The sequence below is a fragment of the Cynocephalus volans genome, chromosome 6 (assembly GCF_027409185.1).
Source record: "Cynocephalus volans isolate mCynVol1 chromosome 6, mCynVol1.pri, whole genome shotgun sequence".
Classification (NCBI taxonomy): Eukaryota; Metazoa; Chordata; class Mammalia; order Dermoptera; family Cynocephalidae; genus Cynocephalus; species Cynocephalus volans.
The window spans coordinates 746,197-769,482 of NC_084465.1; the positions used below are offsets into that span (position 1 = coordinate 746,197).

At 41.2% G+C, this 23,286-nt stretch overlaps 1 protein-coding gene across 1 annotated transcript in view; it reads left to right on the forward strand.

Moving 5' to 3' along the window:
• Positions 1 to 23,286, forward strand: part of NCAPG2 (non-SMC condensin II complex subunit G2) — a 57,707-nt gene that overhangs the window by 29,382 nt on the left and 5,039 nt on the right. The window contains exons 17-28 of the mRNA XM_063100276.1: positions 1,729 to 1,902; positions 2,658 to 2,728; positions 3,588 to 3,741; positions 3,856 to 4,029; positions 4,823 to 4,939; positions 5,032 to 5,172; positions 5,597 to 5,696; positions 8,701 to 8,888; positions 10,207 to 10,347; positions 13,045 to 13,148; positions 13,959 to 14,059; positions 15,159 to 15,258. Coding sequence (XP_062956346.1) covers positions 1,729 to 1,902; positions 2,658 to 2,728; positions 3,588 to 3,741; positions 3,856 to 4,029; positions 4,823 to 4,939; positions 5,032 to 5,172; positions 5,597 to 5,696; positions 8,701 to 8,888; positions 10,207 to 10,347; positions 13,045 to 13,148; positions 13,959 to 14,059; positions 15,159 to 15,258 — 1,565 coding nt within the window. The remainder of the gene's footprint in view (positions 1 to 1,728; positions 1,903 to 2,657; positions 2,729 to 3,587; positions 3,742 to 3,855; positions 4,030 to 4,822; positions 4,940 to 5,031; positions 5,173 to 5,596; positions 5,697 to 8,700; positions 8,889 to 10,206; positions 10,348 to 13,044; positions 13,149 to 13,958; positions 14,060 to 15,158; positions 15,259 to 23,286) is intronic.

Sequence of the window (23,286 nt, forward strand, 5' to 3'; positions counted from 1 at the left end):
GCAGGAACTCTCCACTCCCATTGTTAATAACCTAGACATTACTGAGAAAGCTTGCATTATAACAATTTAGGTCAATTTCTGTACCACTAGAAAAGACAAGGGTTTAGAAAAATGTAGTTTCACTATATCCTATGCAAAATATATATATATATATAATTTGTCACATAGGTTTTCTCATTCTAGATTGACAGGGTTTAGGAATACATAGCTTACATTTTAACCTATGTGAGAAAAAGTACAATTTTTAATATAGGTATTCTCAGTCTAAGAACATCTGTATGACTAAAAAATTTTTGAAGTTGCCCTTTAACTTTTTCTGATTGGTATCTGCTAAAGGCCAAAGAATTTCTCTGCTAAAATGGATAGTTGGCTTTATGTTTAATGAGCTGTTGCTTAGGAGTTTAGCTTATTTCTCAAATGGTGTTCGTGAAGGAGAAGTGGTGGCTCTCCCATGAGCCTTTAATGATAAGGATGTCATGTAACCAGTGGAACAGTACCATGTAAAGCTGAGTGTAGAATGAAAGCTTTCGTCAGTCTGTTATTTGTGTTGCTCTTCTGGTGGTTTCTAACCTGTTAACAGTTTCTTTGCTCTTTAGATTCAACTGGCTGTAACCCATTTCAAAGCATTAAGTGCATGCTGAGATACCTAACTTTATATAAAGACTGTATTTGCTTTTTCTGTGTACCCTTATTAATCAAGTTTCTTTTCCCCCCGTTATTGTTTTTCATTACGTTTGACCACTCAAAATACCAACACAGAAATACCAAAGCCTGAAATGAGTCACCCTTTTTGTCTCAAGGTGGCCTCCTTTTAGGAAATTGCCACCATCGTTAGTCACTGGACGGGCTCCTCACGGGCCCCTTGAGCAGGTCTTGGCAGCTTACGTCTGTTCTGACTGTGATGGCACAGCCACAGTGCTCTCAGGGTGGCCTGTGTAGTGCAGCACAGGCTGCCCGCTCTGGGTGGAAGAGGAATTGTTAGATGTGTTTGTGGCTTGAACCGAACGTTCAGGAGCATTGGTAACTGTGCACTACCAGCCTCAGTTTGGGAGAATGTAAAACAGCCCAGTATTCAGTGGTGGTCGATCACAATCATTGTACCAGTCCCTAGGGCTGCGTTCTCACAGGCTCCGTCGAGTGGATATGGCATGATCTGATAGGTTGGGTTTTTGTAGCGTGTTTCAGTAGTAATCACCTTTAATTATATGAGGATACCTCAAAAAGTTCATGGAAAAGTAGAATTAAAAGATAATGCAAGTCTTTCCATGAACTCTGTGAAATGCCCTCGTGTTAGGTTTACCGTGCTTCTCCCCCTTACCCCCATCTATTCACATCGAGGTTTGCGGTGAAAAGTGACGTCTTTTAACAAACCAGTAGATACAGTGAGGAAAAAAGGCATGCTTTTTATTAGGGCATTCTGTCCCTAGATGGAGACAGTTTATACACCTTTTGATTTTTAGAGGAGTCCTAATTCATGTAAACTGTTTCTTTAAAAGACATAGGGTAACTGTAGAATTTATTTCTTGGGTGGGCTTTTATAAACAGATTTATGTCCCTAATAGAGGTTGTAAAATAAAGAATGAAGTTACATTATGACACAGAAGTAGACTTGATACTCTACATCTCTACTGTTGGTCTGTAATTCTGAGATGCACTTTTAAAGATACTGCTGTTATCCTTTAACAGTTATGATTAGATTCTTTCACAATAAAATTATTTGTGTTGTAGGTTCTGGACAAAACTCTGTCAGTAAACGATGTTGCGTCCATGGCAGGGTTACTAGAAATCATTGTGATTCTCTGGAAAAGTATTTATAGAAGTATGGAAAACAATAAGGAGGCCAAAGTTTATACCATTAACAAGTTTGCTTCTGTGCTTCCAGAATATCTGAAAGTATTTAAGGTAAGTCTTGAACCACACTGTAAGCAAGATATATTAAGATTATATTTGTTTAGGGTTTACCAACCTCCCTGGATCTGTTTTCTCATCTGTAGCAAAACAGGAAGCTTAGACTGGCACTTACCTTGCAGTACGATTGGTCTCTCGCCTTCCTGAGGGTGGAGACCCTGTGTCTTCCCAATTTCCTTCCTATCCTCAGCTCCCAGAGAATGTCAGCGGTGTGCACTGGATTCTTCTGTCTCTGATAGGTGCGGGCACTATTTATAATCTAATTTGATTTGCAGGGGTTTGAGAAAGAGGATTTTGTGAATATAAAGACTCAGTAGCACCTGAGTTTTGTGGACAGTTTTATGGCACACAGCAAATATGTTTCTGAAGTACAGTCATGCATTGTGTAGTGATGGGGATGTGCTCTGAGAGATGCATCCTTAGTGATTCGACGTTGTGTGAACATCAGAGCGCTTACATAAACCTAGATGGTGTATCCCGCCACATACCCAGGCCGTGTGGTAAACCATTGTGATCTCTGGACACCAGGGTATACGCAGTCCGTCATTGACTGAAAAGTCATCATGTTGTACCAGGTGTGTTTCTCGACCTTTCAACAGGAGGCTTCCCTTTGAACGTTGAAAGGAGTACTATAGTTCTTGCTGAGCACCTTTGAAAGTAGGTTGTTCGGAAGTCGATGCAGGGGCTTTCACGGTTTCCCAGAGTTTAAATACCCTTTGTTTGTTTCGTTTTCCTTTTTCTGCGCTTAGGATGACCGCTGCAAGATCCCTTTGTTCATGCTGATGTCCTTCATGCCGGCCTCTGCGGTCCCTCCGTTCAGGTATTCGCTGTGAAGCAGGAGTCTCCACCACTGTTGTGCTGAATTCTTCGTCTGACAGCCAGCAGATGAGCACACTCAGCTTTCAGTGCACAGCTGCATCCTCTGGCTGCCCTTCTCTCTGCCTGTCACCACAGAGACAGACAGAGTGGGAGAGTGTCAGGACGTGATTTTCAGTGGGCTCTGGGGGTGTCTAGTGGTAAAGGAGGAGAACACAAGGCACTACACCTGTTCCCCCACTGTACAGTGCAGGGGTGATTTTTAACACCTGGCGTGTGGAGCCTCATGCTCATGGTTCCGAGCACTTGGATGTGGCCACTGAGTTGAGAGGTACCACAAGTACAGAACACGCATGGCATAAGGCCTGGGTATGAAGGGAGAGTGTAAATGTGGATTGCACGTTAAGATGGTATTCTGGACAGATCGGGTTAAACAAGATGTTGTTGAGATTGATTTCTTTTTTTAGTGTGGGTACTAGAAAATATAAAATTACATATGTGGCTCTCATGATATTTTTTTTTGGACAGCGTAGCTCTCTAGAGTGATTATCATCTCAGTAAAAATTGCTTATTTTTATTCATATTTATAAAGTAAAATGATGTTTTGATGCTAAACAAAAATTGTTCTGTCAGATTAGGAACTCTTTCCCTAGAATCTGACAGAGATGGCTAGTGTGTCCGTGATTATTAGCACTTCCCAGAGCTGCTGTCCCTTCAGCATGTTGGAGGCTGTTGCAGTGCTAGCGCAGTCACAAGGGCTTGCTCACCCTCAGTTGTTAGCTTCTTGATTTTCCTGCATTTCAGGGAGTGGGGAAATTGTTGCTGAAATACTAGCTCTGATTGCATGTATTTGGCGTTTTCAGCTGTGGTGTGATTTCCACACTGAGAAGCCAGGAGGAGGGCTCTGGGGACAGGAGCTACTGCACTCTGTTAGACTGTCTTTGCTCCTGGGGACAAGTGGGGCACATCCTAGAGCTCGTGGACAGCTGGCTTCCTGTGAAGCAGCCCCAGACCAAGGTAGGTTGGCAGCACATTTCCTTAAAGTTGGCTGAAGAAGGAGAACTGTGTATGAGAAATTACGTGCTCTTCTGGGAATGTGAGTTTTAATGAGCAGTCTATCCCTTTCCTTAGAGTAATTCGGCATCTAAACGAAAAGTGCAGATTCACGACCCGCGCCCGCTGAAGCCCGAACTGGCGCTGGTGTACGTGGAATACTTGCTGACCCACCCCCAGAATCGGGAGTGCCTGCTGTCTGCTCCCCGGAAGAAACTCAACCATCTTTTGAGAGCACTTGAATCGTCAAAGGTAACTTTATGCCCTGAAAGTTGAGTACTTTCTGCCTGCTAGGAGGAGTGATGGAGTGAGGTGTGAGCTTTCCACGTAGATTGTCCAATCTACTGAGCTGGGAAGGAATGGAGAGTGACTTTGTCCAGTCCTTCAGCCTGTGGCCAGCACCTCGAGACTGGTCTTTCTTGTGAGTGGTGTTCAGATCCGGTGTCCTGTTGGGTCTCTTAGGGTGCTAGGACCCACGTGGACAGTCCATGCTTCTCAGAACTTACTGTCTGCAGTGAGACTTGTGACACACGAGCTCTCTCCTGCCGCTCTCCTACCTCTGAATGTGGAGATACTGGCTCCCTTCAAAGTCCTTGGCAGTTTTTTCTTGCAGCCTTTGGAGAGTGTTTCATGTGAGTTCATAGTGCTCTTGGCACCCTGTGGAAGTCTTCGTTTCCTTCCTCCTGGGCTGGCTCTGGTCAGGCTTGCCCTCTGAACAAAGTCCTGTTCCTGCTGCTGTGGGGTTGGTTGTGCCAGAGGCAAAGCTTCTGTTCAGCAGAGCTGGGCAGAAGATGGGGAAGGGGTGGCATAGAGGTCTGCTGGAGAAGGTGGCCAGGGCATCTAGGGAGGGAGGGCGGGGCCCAGTGGACGGGATCCTGAGAGGTCACGAGCCTCACCTGGCAGTGACTGCAGAGACCGGGCTCCACCAGAGCTGGGTATCTTTCTGGTTTGCCTGCAGACCAAGGTGCTTCTGATTATACTCGCCATGTAAAATGTTGTGGTGATTTATCAATCAGATGTGGCTCTGAGATTTTTACTGTTACAGGCAGATCTGGAATCTCTTCTGCAGTCGCCAGGTGGGAAACCTCCTAACTTCAGTGAAGCAACCGCCCTGCGAGCCTTCAGTCTCCACTGCCGGCTGAGCATCCATCTTCAGCACAAGGTGCCTGCTCCTGCTTCTCCACAAGGGTGGGAAGTGTGTTCAGCAAAGCTGTTTCAGTACTGATGTATCTTTTTGTTGTTGTCGTTGGACAGTTCTGCTCAGAAGGAAAAGTTTATCTGTCCATTTTGGAAGACACTGGGCTTTGGTTAGAAAGCAAAGTTTTATCTTTGATTCAAGATCAAGAAGAAGAGTATCTGAAGCTTCATAGGGTTGTTTACCAGCAAATTATCCAGGTTAGAAGTCTTAAGACACAGAAACCCTTCTCTTTACCAAGTTTGTTATATGTTTCAAGATTTTGTTTTTTGTTTTAAAGTAATTTTAGACAGTGTTGCTCTTAAACATTTACATGGTATTTAACTACCTAGAGTTTATCTTTTCACAGAATTATTAACTGCATAATTTTACTGTTATTTTACACATTGCATGTAATAGGTGTTCAATTATGTTTGTGGAATTACATAAAATATGTTTCTAGATTTCTTCCGGAAACAAAAATGAGAATTAATGTCTCTTTATGGAAACTTCCTTATCAAACATCTTTGTGACTATCTGCTTGATGAGTTAACTAGTGCGTCAGGCATGAGGAGCTCTGTTAGACTGGATTTGTTCCCTTTTTGTGTGTAGCCTTTGTTGGAAATCACATCTGTCTCTTAACAGACTTACCTGACTGTTTGTAAAGACGTTGTTATGGTTGGCCTGGGTGATCATAAGTTCCAGATACAGCTATTACAGCGGAGTCTTGGAATCATGCAAACTGGTACAGTATGCGTCATTTGTTGGAGAACCATTTTAGAGCAACAAATACTCAAAACCAGTGCTTCCCTCTCTCCCTCCCTTTTTTACTTTGCTGGTCAGGACTCTCGCTTTTAAGTGACAGATGTGTGATGCTGACCAGCTTACACCGGAAAAGGGATTCATTGGTTGACGCAACTGGGAAGTTCAGAGGTGTCTCTGGTATCAGACATGTCTGCATTCGTAGATTCTGGCGTGGGCCCTGGGCTCTACCCCTTTCTGGGGCTGTGTCACTGCCCGCACACTGTCCCCATGTGTTGGCTAGTGGCCAGTTCCTGGTGTCTGCATAGGACACCTCAGAGAGGCCTCGCTGGCTCTGCTGTGGCCGTGGCACCTATGGGTCAGGGTGTCAGTGGTGCCGCACAGGGACTGGAGAAAGGGGTGACATAGGGCAATCTGTGGTAACATAATGTGATGCCCACGTTGCTGCCTCCTGGCTCCTGAGTTAAAGTGTGTTCAGTGAGCAGGTGGGGGCAGCCACCTGGGCCCTGAGGCTAGTTCTCCAAGCCTATGTCAGACAGTGGTAGGAAGGAGTGTGGGGGTCTTGACCTGGGAGGGGTTGCACCTGGGGCCATTTCCATATCTCCTTGACTTTCTGATCACAGTCTCTGGCAAAGAAGAGCACTGTTGTGCTGTGACCCCACCCCTCGCCCCTGATCCCTAACCCCCAACCTCTAACCACTAATTACCAGCCTCCTGCCCCACTGTCGCTGTGGTGTGGTCGAGTGTCACACAGACCTGTTTCTGGACGGTTTTTCCTCCATCCCAGTGCTGCATTTGGTTCTTACTAAGATCATAGAAGCTTCATAATGTGATATTTGCATTTCTTTAAGCTGAGATATTTGCTAGAAGAGATTGATAATGGTATCATTTAGTAAATTTAACGGTATGTTTTAAAATTTAGATTCCATAAATTTGTCAATCAATTTGTAGTTAATCTGTTGGCAGTATCATTCCATAATCTGAAATGTCTTCACAGCAGACTCCAGGGATGCCTCCCCTCCTGGTGCTGCTATTGGGGTTGGTGCTTTGATGGCACTGGAGCCAGGATGTTGGTCAAGGTCCTTACATGAATATATAATAACAAAAACAAGAGTATATGTCCCTTGTCTAAAATATCCAAAGTTAAAGACCAAAAATTAAATAGAACCAATATTATTTGTTTTAAAGTCTTCTTTTTTTAAAATTTAATCCTTTATAACTCTTACCTTGTGTTGTGAACACAGCATTTTATACTTAAGCTTAATGATAGAAATAGTCAAAATGATTTCTTTTTTAAACTTATCATTTAGGAATTGTTTTCTCCTAAGGACTGAATTTACTTTTAGTATTTACAAAGTTTACTTTTCTGAGGACCTAATTAGAGTTTTAGATCTCTAGTATAGCCAGTTTCATGACACAGGGATATCTTAGGACCAGACATAAGGTCCTAAGCTACTGACTTTACCTGAGACCAGACCGAAGTGAGCTTTGTATTTGCACTTTCCACTAACCAGTATTCCAGGACAGAATCCACTGTGTAGGCATTCTTCTGTAGTGCGATCACAAATGAGAGAGTACTAATAGAGAAACAAATTTAATTTAAAAAATTAGTTATATTTTTACTACTAATATTTAAATATGGTCTTCTCCATGCTGAAGTGCTACTGAAGAAGAGGTGTTACTAGAACAACACAACTGAGTCTCCATGCGTAACCCGGACATCAGAGTCCAAGCTCACAAACATGAAGGTGCTTTGAAAAACACTGTGCATTTTGCAAACTGAGGTGCTAAAAATAACAGGACTGTGGGAAAAGAAGACTTCCTAGTAAAAAGTACCAGCATGGTTGAAAAGGAATGTTACATTTCTGATAGTATGTACAGGACTTTGTCTTAAATGAAGCGAGATTGATGTGAAGGGAGATTGACGGAGAGGGACAGAAGGCAGACTTGGGGCCACCGGCGTGGAGCTTGGGGAGGACCAGCAGGGACCATGCTGGCAGGACAGTGGCCCCATGGCTCCTGCATGCTAAGCTAGTTCCCTGTGGCTGGCTGCCCTGGACGTGCTGGGATAGATGAGAGGGTCAGCGCTCCTGCACTCAGACCGACGTCCCTTCCTGCTGAGGTGGCTTGTGAGCTAGTGCCACCAGGGAAGCAAGTGGGATAGCAGAGCTGGCAACACTGTCTCTGACTTAGGTGCTCCAGGGCCACACGACTAATGTGCTGCATGTCTGTGTGTGCAGCAGACAGGGTTCTTGGTTTAGTGACTGAGTAACATATATTGTTACTGTTAGGTTCCACGAGACGGAGAAAAGGGAGAGACCCAAGCAGGCCTTATTTCAGCCAAAAAGCTTTATTCCACTAACGTGGAGGAGAGACTGAGCCGGATCAGTTCCCCTGAACAAAGGAAAGGAGGGGTTTATAAGCCTTTGAGGGTTCTGGCAGAGTAATGGGCAACTTCAAAATCAGTGGCATGCAAGGTGACACAGCACTTGTAGTCTGCTAACACCTGGTCGATTAGGGCATAGGCTTCTAATTAGTGTCCTACTATATCAGCTGAAAGCACTCCAGCCTGAAGCCAGCTACTGTAGCCCGCAAGACATTCTTTTGATGATAACAATCATGTTCACCCCTTCCCAGGAGGGGAATTTCGCTGCTCATTTCCCAGGGCAGAAAAAGGAAAGGAAAGGGAACGGGGAGAAGAGGGAAAGTTGCTTAACCTGGCTGTGCTGATGTTAAGCCAGCCATGAGGCTTAATAGTTACTGTTATTGAAGATATTGGTTTTACACTTAAATGGAGCAAACGAAAGTTTTATTTATTTACGTTAGTTAGAATTTAGATTAATCTGACCAGTCCGGTGTTTTCTATTGGCTCACCAGTAATAATCTTTTTTAAGTTTCTGTCCTATACATGTGTTAAGTGAAAAATGTGTACTGATTTCAACTAAATCGTGTGATTAGATAACTGATTTTTCCAATTTTCTCTCCAGTGAAGGGATTTTTTTACATCTCATTACTTCTTGGCATTCTGAAAGAGGTAACTGGAAGTTCCTTGACTCAGAAAGCAGATTCAGATGGAGAAATTGTAGCGCTATGCGATGCTGTCCAGAAAGTATTTCAGAAAATGCTGGAGTGTGTTGCGAAGAGCTTCAGGAAGCAACCGGAGGAAGGCCTGCGGGTACTCATGCTGTCCCAGGAGGGTGACTGGGTGGAAGAGGGTCCCTGTTGGCTGGAGGGCTGGGTGCATGGAGACGGCAGCTGCTCACAGACAGGCCCTCTTAGTTCTCGCCTGTGCCGCTTGCTGTGATGGGGTAGGTGAGTACCGATGCTTCTTGGGGTGCTCACCCTGCTGCTTCCACGTGTGGGCCTGGTGGGAGTGGAACTGAGGGAGCTGGGGGCCCAGCTGTCCTGCATCCCACATGTTGGTCCTGGGACAGGGTGTCACGGGCTGAGGCTGACCAGCAGCAGGACAGGAAGCAGAGGACTGATTGCTGTGGGCTCTGAGTACTCAGTTGTTACTACACAGAATTTTCCAAGTAGAATATACTTTTGAAGGTGCTAATTCTGATTATCTGTAGAGTGACAGAGACCTTGCCCAGACGAAGTGCTAGTTCTGTCATGGTTGTCCTCCCATCATGTGTACTCTCTCTTGGTTAGGAGAGAGTCACAGATCTTGGGGGGCCCGTGTTTCCCTTTGCTGGTAGGAAGCTGATGTGAAGTGAGATTACTGAATAACTGACTCGTATGAAAACCCATATTCCAGATCTGCTTACTCCTGAAAAGAACATAATGTCAATTCCTGAACAAGAGCATACTGCTGTCAGAGAGAGCCTTTGTTTTTTCTGGGTAGTGATTTAAAGATATCAGTGAGCTATTATTTTTTAATGAAGATTTTACAAAATGCTTAAATGGGAGGTTATTTATGAACCACTGAAGACTTTTGATTTTATTCTGTCCTTAGCTGCTAGAGGTAATCGAAGGTTGTTGGCCATATTTTTCCAGGCCTGGGTCATATTTGAACTAATCTGAAATGTTTCTATTTTTGATGAGCTGTTGCAAGTGTATTATAATTTGTGCTGAAACCTTTCATTTTCCCATCAAATCTTTTAACATTGGCTGTGTAGCTTCATTGAAAATAAACCTCATGGTTGATGTCTTACTTTGTCACTGACCCTTCCTTCTTTCCTTTCTTCTTACATTGATACTTCTTGAGGGTTTTCTTTGCTTTTGGGGAAAGAATGTTGTAGTGGTCATTCCCATGGGCTGTAGTCATCTCTGTCCTCTTCTAGCCAGAATGCTTAAAAGACATTAATCAGCAGCAGGAAGAGAGCAGGGGCCTTGGTAACAGGCAAACAAGATCAGTGACTCCTTGGACCGGGGAAGGGGGTGGGATGAAAAGGGTAGCATGAATAGTTATTTTAAAGTGTCTTTTGGGTTTTTGTAAACCACGATTTTCAGCTCCACTAGAAACAACTGACTGATGTGTTTTCTTGCAGCTCCTCCATTCTGTTCAGACTCCTCTTTATGAATTCATAACTGCTGTTCAGTCTTGGCACATGGACACTGCCGTTCACCGGGGCGTGCTTTCTACTCTGATTGCTGGGCCTGTGGTTGAGATAAGTCACCGGCTGCGAAAGGTGAAGTGTATTGATCCTGGAACTGCTGTGTCTTTCTAGCTGTACAGATGCCATTTCTACTAGCACCACAATTTTAAGTTTTTTAAGGTGTTTTTTAAGAACTCAAACTTCAGTGAGTGGTACGTTTCCTAGCAGCTGTAGGTAGGAGTTGAATAGCTAGTTAGTATTTTAGAGCTATATGAGTATGTAGGGTGAAAAACATACCTAGATGTCATCGCTCTTGATTAAAATGGAGATTTAAGTGAGTTGGTGCATTTCTTAGGATTCTTCTCTCCTGATGAGATGAAAGCAGTCAGTTAGTGGTGAGCAGAGGGCAGGGCAAGTCTGGACTATATTTTTATGGAATCATTCATATCTCTTTGCCTGCTTGCTATATTATTAGCCTTTTTTTTTTTTTTTTAATTTCTAAGAATAGGAAAATTGAACTTCTGATATCAGTTTAAACAGATGATTTGTTCATTCCTCTGTCTTATTTTCCTAGCAGTAGCTGTAGTACAGAAATTATTAGCCTATTTGGTGAAAGATCAACATAATCAGGATAATTCAGACCAAAACAAAAAGTGCTGCTTTATCACATGGATGCTCAGGGTGATCTTTTCCTCTTCACCTGACAGATGTACTTGAGTAAGGGAATGGGCAGTGACTTAAGAAGACCGTGGAAATAATGATAGATGTTCTCAGGGCGAAAAGATGGGATCTGACCGGGACTGTCATTGAATTATATGCATTTATATATAAGTTATATAAGTTTTGTACTATAAAATCATGGCTAATAAAAGATGTTAACTGAATTCTGAAACATTAAATGGAACTTAAGGCTCTCCTTACAGCTTGAAGGGGGGTCATTTTGGTTTAGGAAAGTAATTATTAGATTATACATAGAATAAAAGTTTTCTACCCTCTGTTCTATTTCCTTCCAGGTTTTGTGAATTGTTTCTATCTGAGATCATGGATTTGTCTCTTTTTATTAGTTTTGTCAATTTTCCTTCCATGTATTTGGGAGCTTTGTTACTGGGTCCATATGCATTTAAGGTTGCTATGTCTTTTTGATGAATTGACCGTTGCATGCTTTTGAAATATCTCCCTTCATCGCCTATAATGCTTTTGCCATGAAGTCTGCTTTGATATTTTTATAGCCAAACCAGCTTTCTTATGCTTTGTGTTTACATAGCATATCTTTTTAAAAATCCTTTTATTTTTATTCTATCTTCTTTATATTTGAAGTGTGTTTCTTATAAACACTACATGGGTGGTTTTTTAAAAAATCCAATCTGACAATCTCTGTCTTTTATTTGGGGTGCTTATAGTCTGTTTGGGGTTTTTTTGTTTGTTTTATATTTTTTTGTCCATTTGATTTTAATGAAATTATTGAATGTTTGGTTGTGGATCAACAGTTCGGTGTTGATTTTCTGTTAGTCCCAATGCTTTCTGAGTCTCTCTGCTTTTCTTCCTCTCCTGCTATTTTGTGGTGAATTAAGTGTTTTTACTCTTCCAGTTTACCTTCTCTGTTGACTTTATGTACCCTTTGTGTAGTTGCTGAGTGGTTTCTTTGGAGATTCCAGCATGTGTGTTTAGCTATCACAGTTGCTTTCAGAAACCACGCTTGTCCGCATACGTGGCAGGAATCATAACAATTCTTCGACTTGGTGTTCTCCAGCCCCTGTGCTATTGACAAAACTTCTACAAAGGCTAAAAACCTCAAGATACATTTCTATTATTTTTATTTTAGCCAGACAGTAGTAGTCTTTTGTTTCACTGTGTCAGAAATGCATTTGTAACGTTTATTTTAATGAGAAACAGTGCTATTTCATTTATAATGATGATTGAACTTAATCTCCAACTTTGTGTTGCAATCCTAGCAGGGGGAAAATGGGAAGGCTTATTAGAAGTGCCGTCTAGTCATGTCTAAGTGAAATCCCCTAAGACAGCCAGGAATTAGGCGAAAGACCATGGTGGAGAGATGGGGGTGGGATAGGCATGCTCCCGCCTCAGCTGTCATGGTGGGGAGCAAAGACTTAAGCCCCCTCCTAGAGCAGGGATTCTGGATTTAGACTTTCCCAGGAGCCATGTGCATGTGGCATTCACTTGTCAACAGCAAGCGGCTAGTCTAATGTGAGCCTGATGATGAAGAATGCAGGTCCAGGCAGGGCACCCACTGCGGCTCTAGACCAACAGTGCTTCTCTTCCAGGCAGCATCAGCAGTGTCTGGGAACATTTTTGATTGTCACAACTGGGAGAGGGAGCAGTGTGCTGTTGACACTGAGTGAGTGGAGGTCAGGGGTGCTGCTCAGTGTCCTGCTGTGCAAGCACGGCCCGTGCCACAGAGGGCCACCCAGGCCAGAATGTCAGTAATGCTGAAACTGAGAAACCCTGACCTAGACCGAGAATAATAAAGACTTAAATTTGCTTAGCATAAAAACACATTATTTACAGAAGATAACAAATTAAAAACTATTTGACAAAAGACTCATTGAGTGACATGTCTTTTTTCTTTATTTCTATGTCACTGAATGAGACACCCCTGTGTGTAACAGTAGATTATTCATAGTTATTGCAGACATTTCAACAGTTAATAAAAGTCATTCTTTTGAGTTTCTGGAGAGTTATTCTCAAGTGTTGAAGAAAGCCCAAAACAATGTAAAATAAGTAATTAGCCCAGTCTCAATTTATAACTTCTTGATTTGAAACTTTTTTTAGGTTTCTGGTGTAGAAGAGCTTACCCCACCAGAGCGTCTTTCCGACCTTCCACCATTTTCAAGGTGTTTAATAGGAATAATAATAAAGTCTTCGAATGTGGTCAGGTAATCACTCTCTTTACTGTCCTGACACTCTCATTATGGCTGTAAGCTCTCTCAGCAGCTCTATTCCTTCTACTCTCAAATTTTTCAAAGGTGGATTTTTTTCTGTGAGAAAAACATTCTATAGAATTGTCTTTCCATTTTATCAGCAATTGAAAATATTTACATTAAATTTACACAAAGAGAAAATCTAACTTTCTGTAAAGTATATTCATCTCAATAATTTCTGGTTATGCTTATCATAACAAATTCAGTAAAGAGGGAAACATAAAATATTGATGTGTACTGCAATACTCGCTGGCGTGTGTACTTTCTAAACTCTTTACTAGTTTAAGCACCAGTGCAGTGTTAGCTCGACACACAGCTGTTGTGCATTTCTCCCATCCATATGTCTCTTGACTAAAATTTTAGGGTTCGTTGTGGTACATCCAGGACCGTCAGATAACACAGGGATAGTTTTGTAGATACGTAATACCTGTGGAACTTTAGTAGCAAATATGTTCACCTTTAGCAGCTGTGAATTATCTTTCAACAGCATATTAAGTCTTTTCTGTGTGCACTGAGGGTATATAGAGTAGCTTTTTCACTTACCACAACATTCCTGTTTTCTTTCTAGTAACGTCTGACTTTCATGTCCCACCTGTTGGATTTAATATGCTTTTAGTGAAAAGTACAGGAAGAGTTCAGTTGACTTCCCCTGAAGACTGGAGTTTGTGGTTGTTGATGAACCTTGGCTGTATTTGTTTTTCATATTTGCAAAGTATGAGGGTACACACTAAAGAGAAATCCTGATGTTGTTAAAATTTTTTACAGGTCATTTTTGGATGAATTAAAGGCATGTGTGACTTCTGACGATATTGAGGGCATTGTATGCCTCACGGCTGTGCTACATATTATTTTGGTCATTAATAAAGGTTGGTGACTCTTTCTGTCCCATCAGCTGGAATGTTGCTAGGAAGTTTGGGCACTTGGCTGCTGTGCTGGGCCGCCCTGCTTCCGAGCCTGTTGTGCACGGTGCTGCCTGCGTGGGCCTCCCCTCCGTAGCTGACCCTGGCCTGGTTTGCACCAGCTGGCTCGCTCTTCTGTGAAGCAGTTCCTGTCTGCCTTCCACCTTTCACTGCGGGACCCACATGAGTGTCTCTCTCTGTGCCTCGGAATTGAATTTCTGTTGAATTGTCATGTATTGCCTATATTTAAAAACCTGAATTTATTTTTCTTAATGATGGACATTTTGGTATTAATATTTAACCTATCTACTGTATCTCTTAAGCCTTAACCTTGCCTATTCTGAATATCCCAAGCAGTTGAAATGGTACTGGAAAAATAATTGGAGATACCTGTAAGATGCTTTCCTCACTGTAAAACAGTAATGTCCCTGCAGGGTGACTACCTTTAAGTTCCTGTACTGTTTACTCAGTTCTACTAATGTTGGAATTACTTTCAAAGGTAATATATTATAGACAGGGAGTGCTCCTGACAAAACAAGCTCTTTCCGTAAGCCCAAATGCATAGTATATCTACAGATTTATAACAATACTTTTTAAGTAGTTAGACCCAGCTTGGGCATCAGAAAAGTCTTCCCTAAGAGACTCCCCCCACATTGAGATCTGCAGAAGGAAGCTGGAGGCTGACAGGTGCCTCGCAATTAGTAGGTGCTTAAATATGCGTAATGTGTATATGGGGAGGCCTCTGAAATGGGGTAGCTGTCGTTTCTGTCAGAGGCATGTGTAAGCCTCAGTCTGATGGTAGGCACAAAACACTTCCTGTAATGGCCTCATGGGGCAACTCACCTTCATAGCCGGCAAGGTGCTTTTGTAAACGTTCGTGTGATCTTCGCAGCATCCCTGTGAAAGGGATGATTCTCCCTCTTCAGGTCGGTAGGTGGGTTGACACGAAGGGAAGGATGAGGGCTCCAGCTTATGGAAATGCACCCACGTGTGTAGCAGAGGACGTTTGTTTTTGTGTGGCTATGCTCAAGTCTTTGCTTTGTCTTTTAATATAATCTTCCCACAGGTAAACACAAAAGTTCAAAGGTGAAGGAGGCTGCAGCCACCGTTCACAGGAAACTAAAGACTTTCATGGAAATCACCTTGGAAGAGGACAGCACAGAGAGGTAAAGTATGGGATACACTCCAGGTGTGATCATCTGAAGACTTCAATTCCTGGGCATGGTGGAAGTTCATTTTCATTTCTGCCTCTTATAGCTGGGTAGTAGAAGATGAGACTGTGATGATAAAACGTTCCTGTTGGCAAAACCCTTTGAGCTTATATTTAATTTACTTACTAATTCTGTCTTCAAAAACAGAACAAGACTGTCATTTACAAAATTTTGCTCTAGAAAAGTAAGGATACAAAGTAAAATACAAACTTATTTTATACGGTTTTAAAACTAGACATTATGTATTTTTGGTGCTTTGCTACATTTTTGACACCATGGGCATTTCCTGAGAATAAATATCCTGTCCACAGCATCTCCATTGGGGGTGGGACAGTCCCTTCAGAGCCTCTGAAGAGACTGCCCACCATAAGTGCGTCCATTGGGCTGCTGTTTCAGTCAGGTGTTTTTTGCTGCTGTATATGGTTTTGGGCATGCTGTACATTTTTCTGTAGACTGTTATGAATTGTGTTTGACTTTTAGATCGACCACAAAAACAATGTTTTCCTGCTGTTTTATGAGCTAAACAGGTTAAGTGTTACAGAGCTCTGAACTGGGTAATCCAACTTATATGTGTGCCTGGGAAACCAACCACTCTCCATAGCTGCTTCCTCCTTTGGAGAAAGGCTTTCAAAATCCACATTGCTAATTTGTTAATAAATTTACAAAGTGTGGCTTTTTACAGACTAGATTCGTTCTTTAGGTACAAATTCACTTAATGCTCATTTTACTAGAAAATTAGGTTTACAAAGAAATTTGGGAGTTGAGATATTATAGTTAACTGAAGGATTACTGCATACATTTCTATAACCTGTTATCCTAGTTTCAATCATTGTTGTTAGTGAAATGAGATCTTGTAACTGTGAGCTCCTCATAAAAATGTAGTAACAGAACTTAGTTTTTTTAAAACCTATTTCAGATTTTTAAAACATTTGTTTATTAGTCTTTTCCCAGTTGTTAGGGGCTTAGACAATCAGTACGTTTAGACAATACGAGTATATATACATATGTGCGTGTGATATTTTAACCTGAATACGTATCACAGGCAGATACTGGTCGCTAAGGTGCGTGGCTGACGCGGTGAGGGTGTGTCCGTTGTGCTAAGCCTGGACGGCAGCTCTGTCTGTGTGCTGTCAGCAGTACGCCGATGGCTGTGTAGCTTGTTCTGTGGGGCTCTTCCATCCCAGCCTTTGTGCTGTCCCCAGAATCCTTACCACAGCTGCCAGTCTCTCTTCCATCCCAGTAGAAAGAAGCTTCTCTGTTAAATTCACACACAGCCCCCATCTGTATTCATAGGAAAAGGAAGAGAGACACGAGGACAGGTAGACTCGGTTCAGTTGTATAACAATGAGATGGATTTTTCTTGCACAGCTGTAAACTAATGTGGGAAGCATTTCCAGAGGAATTTCAGAAATGTTTAAGCAAGTTAGCTACTTGAAAGCTAGAACTCCTTTGGATATATAAGTGTAGGCATTTTAATGTTTGGGGAAAGAGTGTAGAAAGTCCTTTTTACTCCTTATCCCACAGTCTTTTGTTGCTTTTGTAAATTATAAATAAGTATGATAATTGTAGAAAAAATTTAAACTACAAAAAAGTTTAAAGAATAAACGGGATAGATTATATTAGTAGTTTTGCTAATGTTGAACAATGCTTGCATTGTTAGAATAACTTAGTTTTTTTTTTTTTTTAAGACATTTTTTGGAAGGCAGTTTTAGGTTCATAGCAAAATTGAGAAGAAGGCGGAGATTTTTCTGTGTTCCCTCTGCCCCCGCACACGCACAGCCTCCCGCACTGTTGCTGTCCCACACCACAGTGGTACATTTGTTACAACTGATAAACCTACATTGACAGATACATCCAAAGTCCGTAGTTGACATTAGGTTTCACACTTGGTGTTGGACATTCTGTGGGTTTGGACAAATGTGTAATGACATGTGTCCACCATCAGAGTATTATACAGAGTAGTTTCACGGCCCTAAAAACCCTCTATGCTCCGCCTGTTCATCCCCCCTCTCCTCTAACTCATGGTAACCACTAATCTTTTTACTGTCTTCATAGCTTTGCCTTTTCCAGCATGTCATATAGTTGGAATCACACGGTATATAGCTTCTTCAGATTGGCTTCTTTTACGAAATAATACACATTTAAGTTTCCTCCATGTTTTTTCATGACTTGATAGCTCAGTTCTTTTTAGTACTGAATGATATCTGTTCACCTCCTGTACTAGTCAGGGTTCTTCAGAGAAAAGAACCTATAGGATTTATATATAGCTATATGAGAAGGGGCTCCTTATGAGAATTGGCTCATTCAATTGTGGAGGCTGAGAAATTGCAAGCTGGACATCCAGGGAAGCTAGTGGTGTATAATCCAGTTTCAGTCCAAAGGTCTGAGAACTAGGGAAGCTGATGGTGTAATTCTGAGTTCAGGGCCAAAGGCCTAAAAACCTGGGGGTCCACTGGTGCAAGTCCTGGAGTCCAAAGGCTTGAGAAGCTAGAGTTCATCGTCCAAGGACAGGAGAAGATGGGCATCCCAGCTTCAAGAGAGAGAGAGTGAAGTCACATTTCCTCTGTTTTTTTGTTCTATGTGGGCCCTCAACAGACTGGACCGTGCCCGTCCACATTGGGTGAGAGCATATTTTCCTTATTCGGTCCACCAATTCAAATGCCAATCTCTTCTGTAAACACCCTCACAGATATACCCAGTAATAACACTTTACCAGCTATCTGGGTATCCCTTAACCCGGTCAATTTGACACCAAAAATTAACCATCACACTTACTGAAAGATGTCCTGGTTGCTTCGATGTTCTGGCAGTTATGCATATGCAGGTCTTTGTGTGAACATGAGTTTTAAACTCCTTTGGGTAAATACCAAGGAACACAATTGCTGGATTCTATGGTAAGAGTATGTTTACTTTAGTAAGAAACTGCCAAACTGTCTTCCAAAGTGGCTGTACCATTTTGCATGCCCACTAGGCGTGAGTGGGAGCTCCTGCTGCTGCACGTCCTCGCCAGGATTTGGTGCTGTCAGTGTTGCAGATTGTGGCTGTTCTAACAGGTGTGCGGTTGTATCACCCTGTTGTTTTGATTGGCATTTCCCTGATGACATGTGATGTGGAGCATCTTTTCTTATGCTTGTTTGCCATCTGTATGTCTTCTTTGGTGAGGTGTCTGTTAAGATCTTTAGGGCCCCCCCCCCACTATTTTTTTTTTTTTTTTTTTTTTTTTCAATTTATTTTTTTGGTGACTGGCTGGTATGGGGATTCAAACCTGTGACCTTGGTGTTACAAAGCTGTGCTCACCAACCGAGCAACTGGCCAGCCCCCTACAGCCAATTTTTTTAATCGGGTTGTTTGTTTTCTTACAGTTGAATTTTAAGAGTTCTTTGTATATTTTGAATAACAGTCCTTTGTCAGATATGTGTTTGGCAAATATTTCCTCCCAGTCTGTGGCTTGTCTCTTTGTTCTCTTGACATTGGCTTTTGCAGAGCAGAAATTTTTATTTTTAATGAAGTCTAGCTGATTAGTTATTTCTTTCATTGGTCATGCCTTTGGTGTCTCATCTAAAAAGTTATCCTCAAACCCAAGGTCATCTAGATTTTATCCTATGTTATCTTCTACAAGTTTTATAGTTTTGCATTTTACATTTAGGTGTGTGATACATTTTGAGTTAATTTTTGTGAAGGGTGTAAGGTCTGTGTCTATACTCATTTTTTTGCACGTGGATGCCCAGTTGTTCCAGCACCGTTTGTTGAAAAGATGATCTTTTATCCATTTTATAACTTTTGCTCCCTTGTCAGACATCAGTTGCCTACATTTATGTGGGCCTGTTTCTGGGCTCTCTGTTCTGTTCCGTGGATCTATTTGTCTGTTTCACCAGTGCCACACTGTCTTGATTTCTGCAGCTTTATAGAAAGTCTTGAAGTCAGGGACTGTCAGTCCTCCAACTTTGTTTTTCTTCTTCAATAACATGTTGATCATTGTGGAATCTTTGCCTCTCCATGTAAACATTAGAGTCATTTTGTCGATATCCACAAGATAACTTGCTGGGGTTTTGATTGAGATTGCATTGAATTTACAGGTTAAGTTGGGAAGAACTGACACCTTGACAGTATCCAGTCCTCCTGTCGGTGGCCACGGAATGTCTCTCCATTTGTCCGGTTCTTTATTTGATGTCTTTCATCAGTTTTATAGTTTACTGTCGTATAGATCTTGTACATATTTTGTTAGATTTGTACCTAGTTATTTTGCTTTTTGGGGTGCTAATGTGTTTTTAATTTCAAATTCCACTTGTTTGTTGCTAGTATATAAGATAATGATTGACTTGTACATTAACCTTGTATCTTGCAACCTTACTATAATTGCTTGTTCTGGGAAGGTTTTTTTTTTTTTTTTTTTTTTGGTCAGTCCTTTTGGATTTCTACAGAGACATGTCATGTGCAAAAAAAGCCAGTGTTATTTCTTCCTTTCCAATCAGTATACTTTTTCTTTTTCTTGTCTTGTGGTAGCCAAGACTTCCAGTACGATTTTCAGTAGGAATGGTGAGATGGACTGTCCTTGCCACATGCTGATCCTAGTGGAAAGCTTTTTGAGTGTCTCACAATTAAGTATGGTGTTAGCTGTAGGTTTTTTGTAGGTATTGTTTATCATATGGAGGAAGTTCCCCTCTATTTTTAGTTTATTGAGAGTTTTTATCATAAATGAGTGTCGGATTTTGCCAAATGCTTTTTCTGCATCTATTAATATGATCATGTGATTTGTCGTCTTTCGCTTGTTGATGTGATGGGTTACATTAATTGATTTTCAAGTCTTGAGCCAGCCTGGCCTACCTGGGATAAGTCTTACATAGTTGTAGGTGTATAATTCTTTTTCTTCATTGTTGGATGCAATTTGGTAATATTTTGTTGAGGGATTTTGCATCTATGTCCATGAGACATATTGGTTTGTAGTCTTTGTTTCTTGTGATGTCTTTGTGTGGTTTTGGTGTGAGGGTAAAGCTGGTCTCATAGAATGAGTTAGGAAATATTCCCTCAGCTTCTATTTTTGGAAAGAGTTGTGGAGAATTGTATAATTTCTTCCTTAAACATGTGGTAGAATGTACCAGTGAACCTATCTGGGCCTGGTGCTTTATGTTTTGAAAGGTTATTAATTATTGATTCAATTTTTTAAAATAAATGTAGGCTCTTCAGATTGTCTATTTCTTACTGAGTTTTGGCAGTTTATGTCTTTTAGGAACTGGTCCATTGTGTCATCTAGGTTGCGAAGTATGTGGGCATAGAGTTGTTCATAGCATTCCTTGGTTATCCTTTTCATGTCCACATGATCTCTAGTGATGTCTTCGCTTTCATTTCCGATATCAGTAATTTATTATATATATATATATATATTTTTTTTTTTTTTTAAAAGGTGACCGGTAAGGAGACCTTAACCCTTGACTTGGTGTTGTCAGCACCAGGCTCTCCCAAGTGAGCTAACCGGCCATCCCTATATAGGGATCAGAACCCGTGGCCTTGGTGTTATCAGCACCACACTCTCTTGAGTAAGCCATGGGCCAGCCTTTGATGTTAGTAATTTTTATCCTCTCTCTCTCTTTTTCTTTAGTTAGCCTAGGATTATCAATTTTATTGATATTTTCAAAGAACTTTCTTTTGGCTTCATTAATTTTTCTCTATTGATTCTCTGTTTTCAACTGCATTGATTTCTGCTCTAATGTTTATTATTTCTTTCCTTCTGCTTATTTTGGATTTAATGTCCTCTTTTTCTCTTTTCCTGAGATAGAAGTTTAGATGATCTCTTCTTTTTTAATGCATGTGTCCGAGGCTGTGAAGTTTTCTCTATGTGCTGCTGTCACTTCATCCCACAAACTTTTGATGAGTGTGCAGTCACTTTCGTTTACTTCAAAATACTTTAAAATTTCTCTTGTAACTTCTACTTTGACTCATGTATCATTTAGAAGTGTGTTATTTAATCTGCAGGTATTTTTCTGTTAGTGATTTCTAGTTTAGTTCCATTGTGGTCTGAGAGCAGTAATTGTAAGATTTCTGTTCTTTTAAATTTAAGGGGTGTTTTATGTCCCATCGTGTGGTCCATCTTGGAGAATGTTCCATGTGAGTTTAATAAGAATGTGTGTTCTGGGCTGGCCAGTTAGCTCAGTTGGTTAGAGCAGAGCCTTTTAACACCAAGGTCATGGGTTGAGACCCTACACCAGCCAGCTAGGGAGGGAAAAAGAATGTGTGCTCTGCTGTTGTTGGATGATGTAGTCTGTAGATGTCCTCTGTGTCTGGTCAGGTCAAGGTGTTGGTGAGCTCGGCACTTCTGCCAGTTTTGGCCTTACATAGTTTGACACTCCTTTGTTAGACACAGATACATTAAGGGTTGTCAAATTTCTCCTTAAAAACATAAAATTGACCTCTTTATTATTATGTAGTGCCTCTCTTTATCCCTCATAACGTTCTTGCTGTGAATTCTGCTCCATCTGAGATTAATATAACTACTCCTGCTTTGTTTTGATTAGTGCTAGCATGTAGTGTTGCGTTATCTACTGGTGTTCTGTTCAGAGGCAAGCAAATTTTCTTCGTTTCTACATCCATTTACTTTTAATCTATATGTGTCTTTATATTTAAAATGAGTTTCTGGTAGGCAGCATATAGTATGGGCTTGGTTTTTGATCCTCTCTGACAATCTGTCTTGTAATTGGTACATTTAGACCTTTGACGTTCAAAGTGATTATCGATATAGTTGGATTAATATCTAACATATTTCTTACCGTTTTCTGTCTGTTGCTCTTGTTCTTTGTTCCCATTTTTGTCTTCCACTCTTCTTCTGCCTTTTATGATTTTAATTGAGCTTTTTATATGATTCCATTTTCCCTTAGCATATCAGGTATACTTTTTTTTTTTAACCTTTTTCAGTGGTTGTCCTAGGACTTGCAACATACGTTCACAATCAATCCAAGTCCACTTTCAGTTGACACTATACCACTTCACAGGTAGTGTGACTACTTATTTAACAAAATGATCCTAATCCTTCCCTGCTGTTCTTTGTATCATTGCTGTCATTCATTTATGTAAGCAGGCACAAGCATATATAGATATGAGTCCACACACACACACACACACACACGCACATTGTAGACGTAAGTGCACATAATCAAATACATTTTTACTATTCTTATTTTGAACACTGTTATCTATTAGATCAATGAAAAATGAGTTTTTGTTTACCTTCACTTATTCCTTTCTTCATGCTCTTCCTATCTTTATATAGATCCGAGTTTCTGACCTATATCACTTTCCTTCGCTCTGAAGAACTTCTTTTCATGTTTCTTGCAAGGCAGGTCTACTGGCAACAAATTTTCTACTTTTTGGTTTGTCCGAGAGTCTTTATTTCTCCCTCACTTCTGAAGGTAATTTTTCTGGGTACAGAATTCTAGGTTGGTGGGCTTTTTTCTCTCAGCACTTTAAATATTTCCCTGCACTCTCTTCTTGCTTGTGTGGTATCTGAGAAGTCGGATGCAATTCTTATCTTTGCTTCTCCATGCATACGGTGTTTTTTCTTCTGGCTGCTTTCCGGGTTTTTCTTTATCTTTGGCTTTCTGTGGTTTGAATATGGCATGCCTAGGGGTAGTGTTTTTGGCATTTGTGCTGCTCGGTGTTCTCTGAGCTTCCTGGATCTTTGGTTTGACGACCGATGTCAGTTTGGTGGAATTTGTTGTCATTGTTGTCTCAGACATCTCTTCTGTTCCTCTCTTTGTTCTCCTTCTGATACTCCTTCCTGTGTATGTTACACCTTTTGTAGTTGTCCCAAGTCCTTGCATTCTTTGTTCTGTTTTTTGTTTGTTTGTTTGTTTTCAGTCTTTGTTCTCTTTGCTTTTCACTTTTGGAGGTTTCTGTTGAGATGTCCTCGAGCTCAGAGATTCTTTCCTCAGCTGTGTCCAGTCTGCTGATGAGCCTGTCAAAGGCATTTTTCATTTCTTTTAGTGTTTTTGA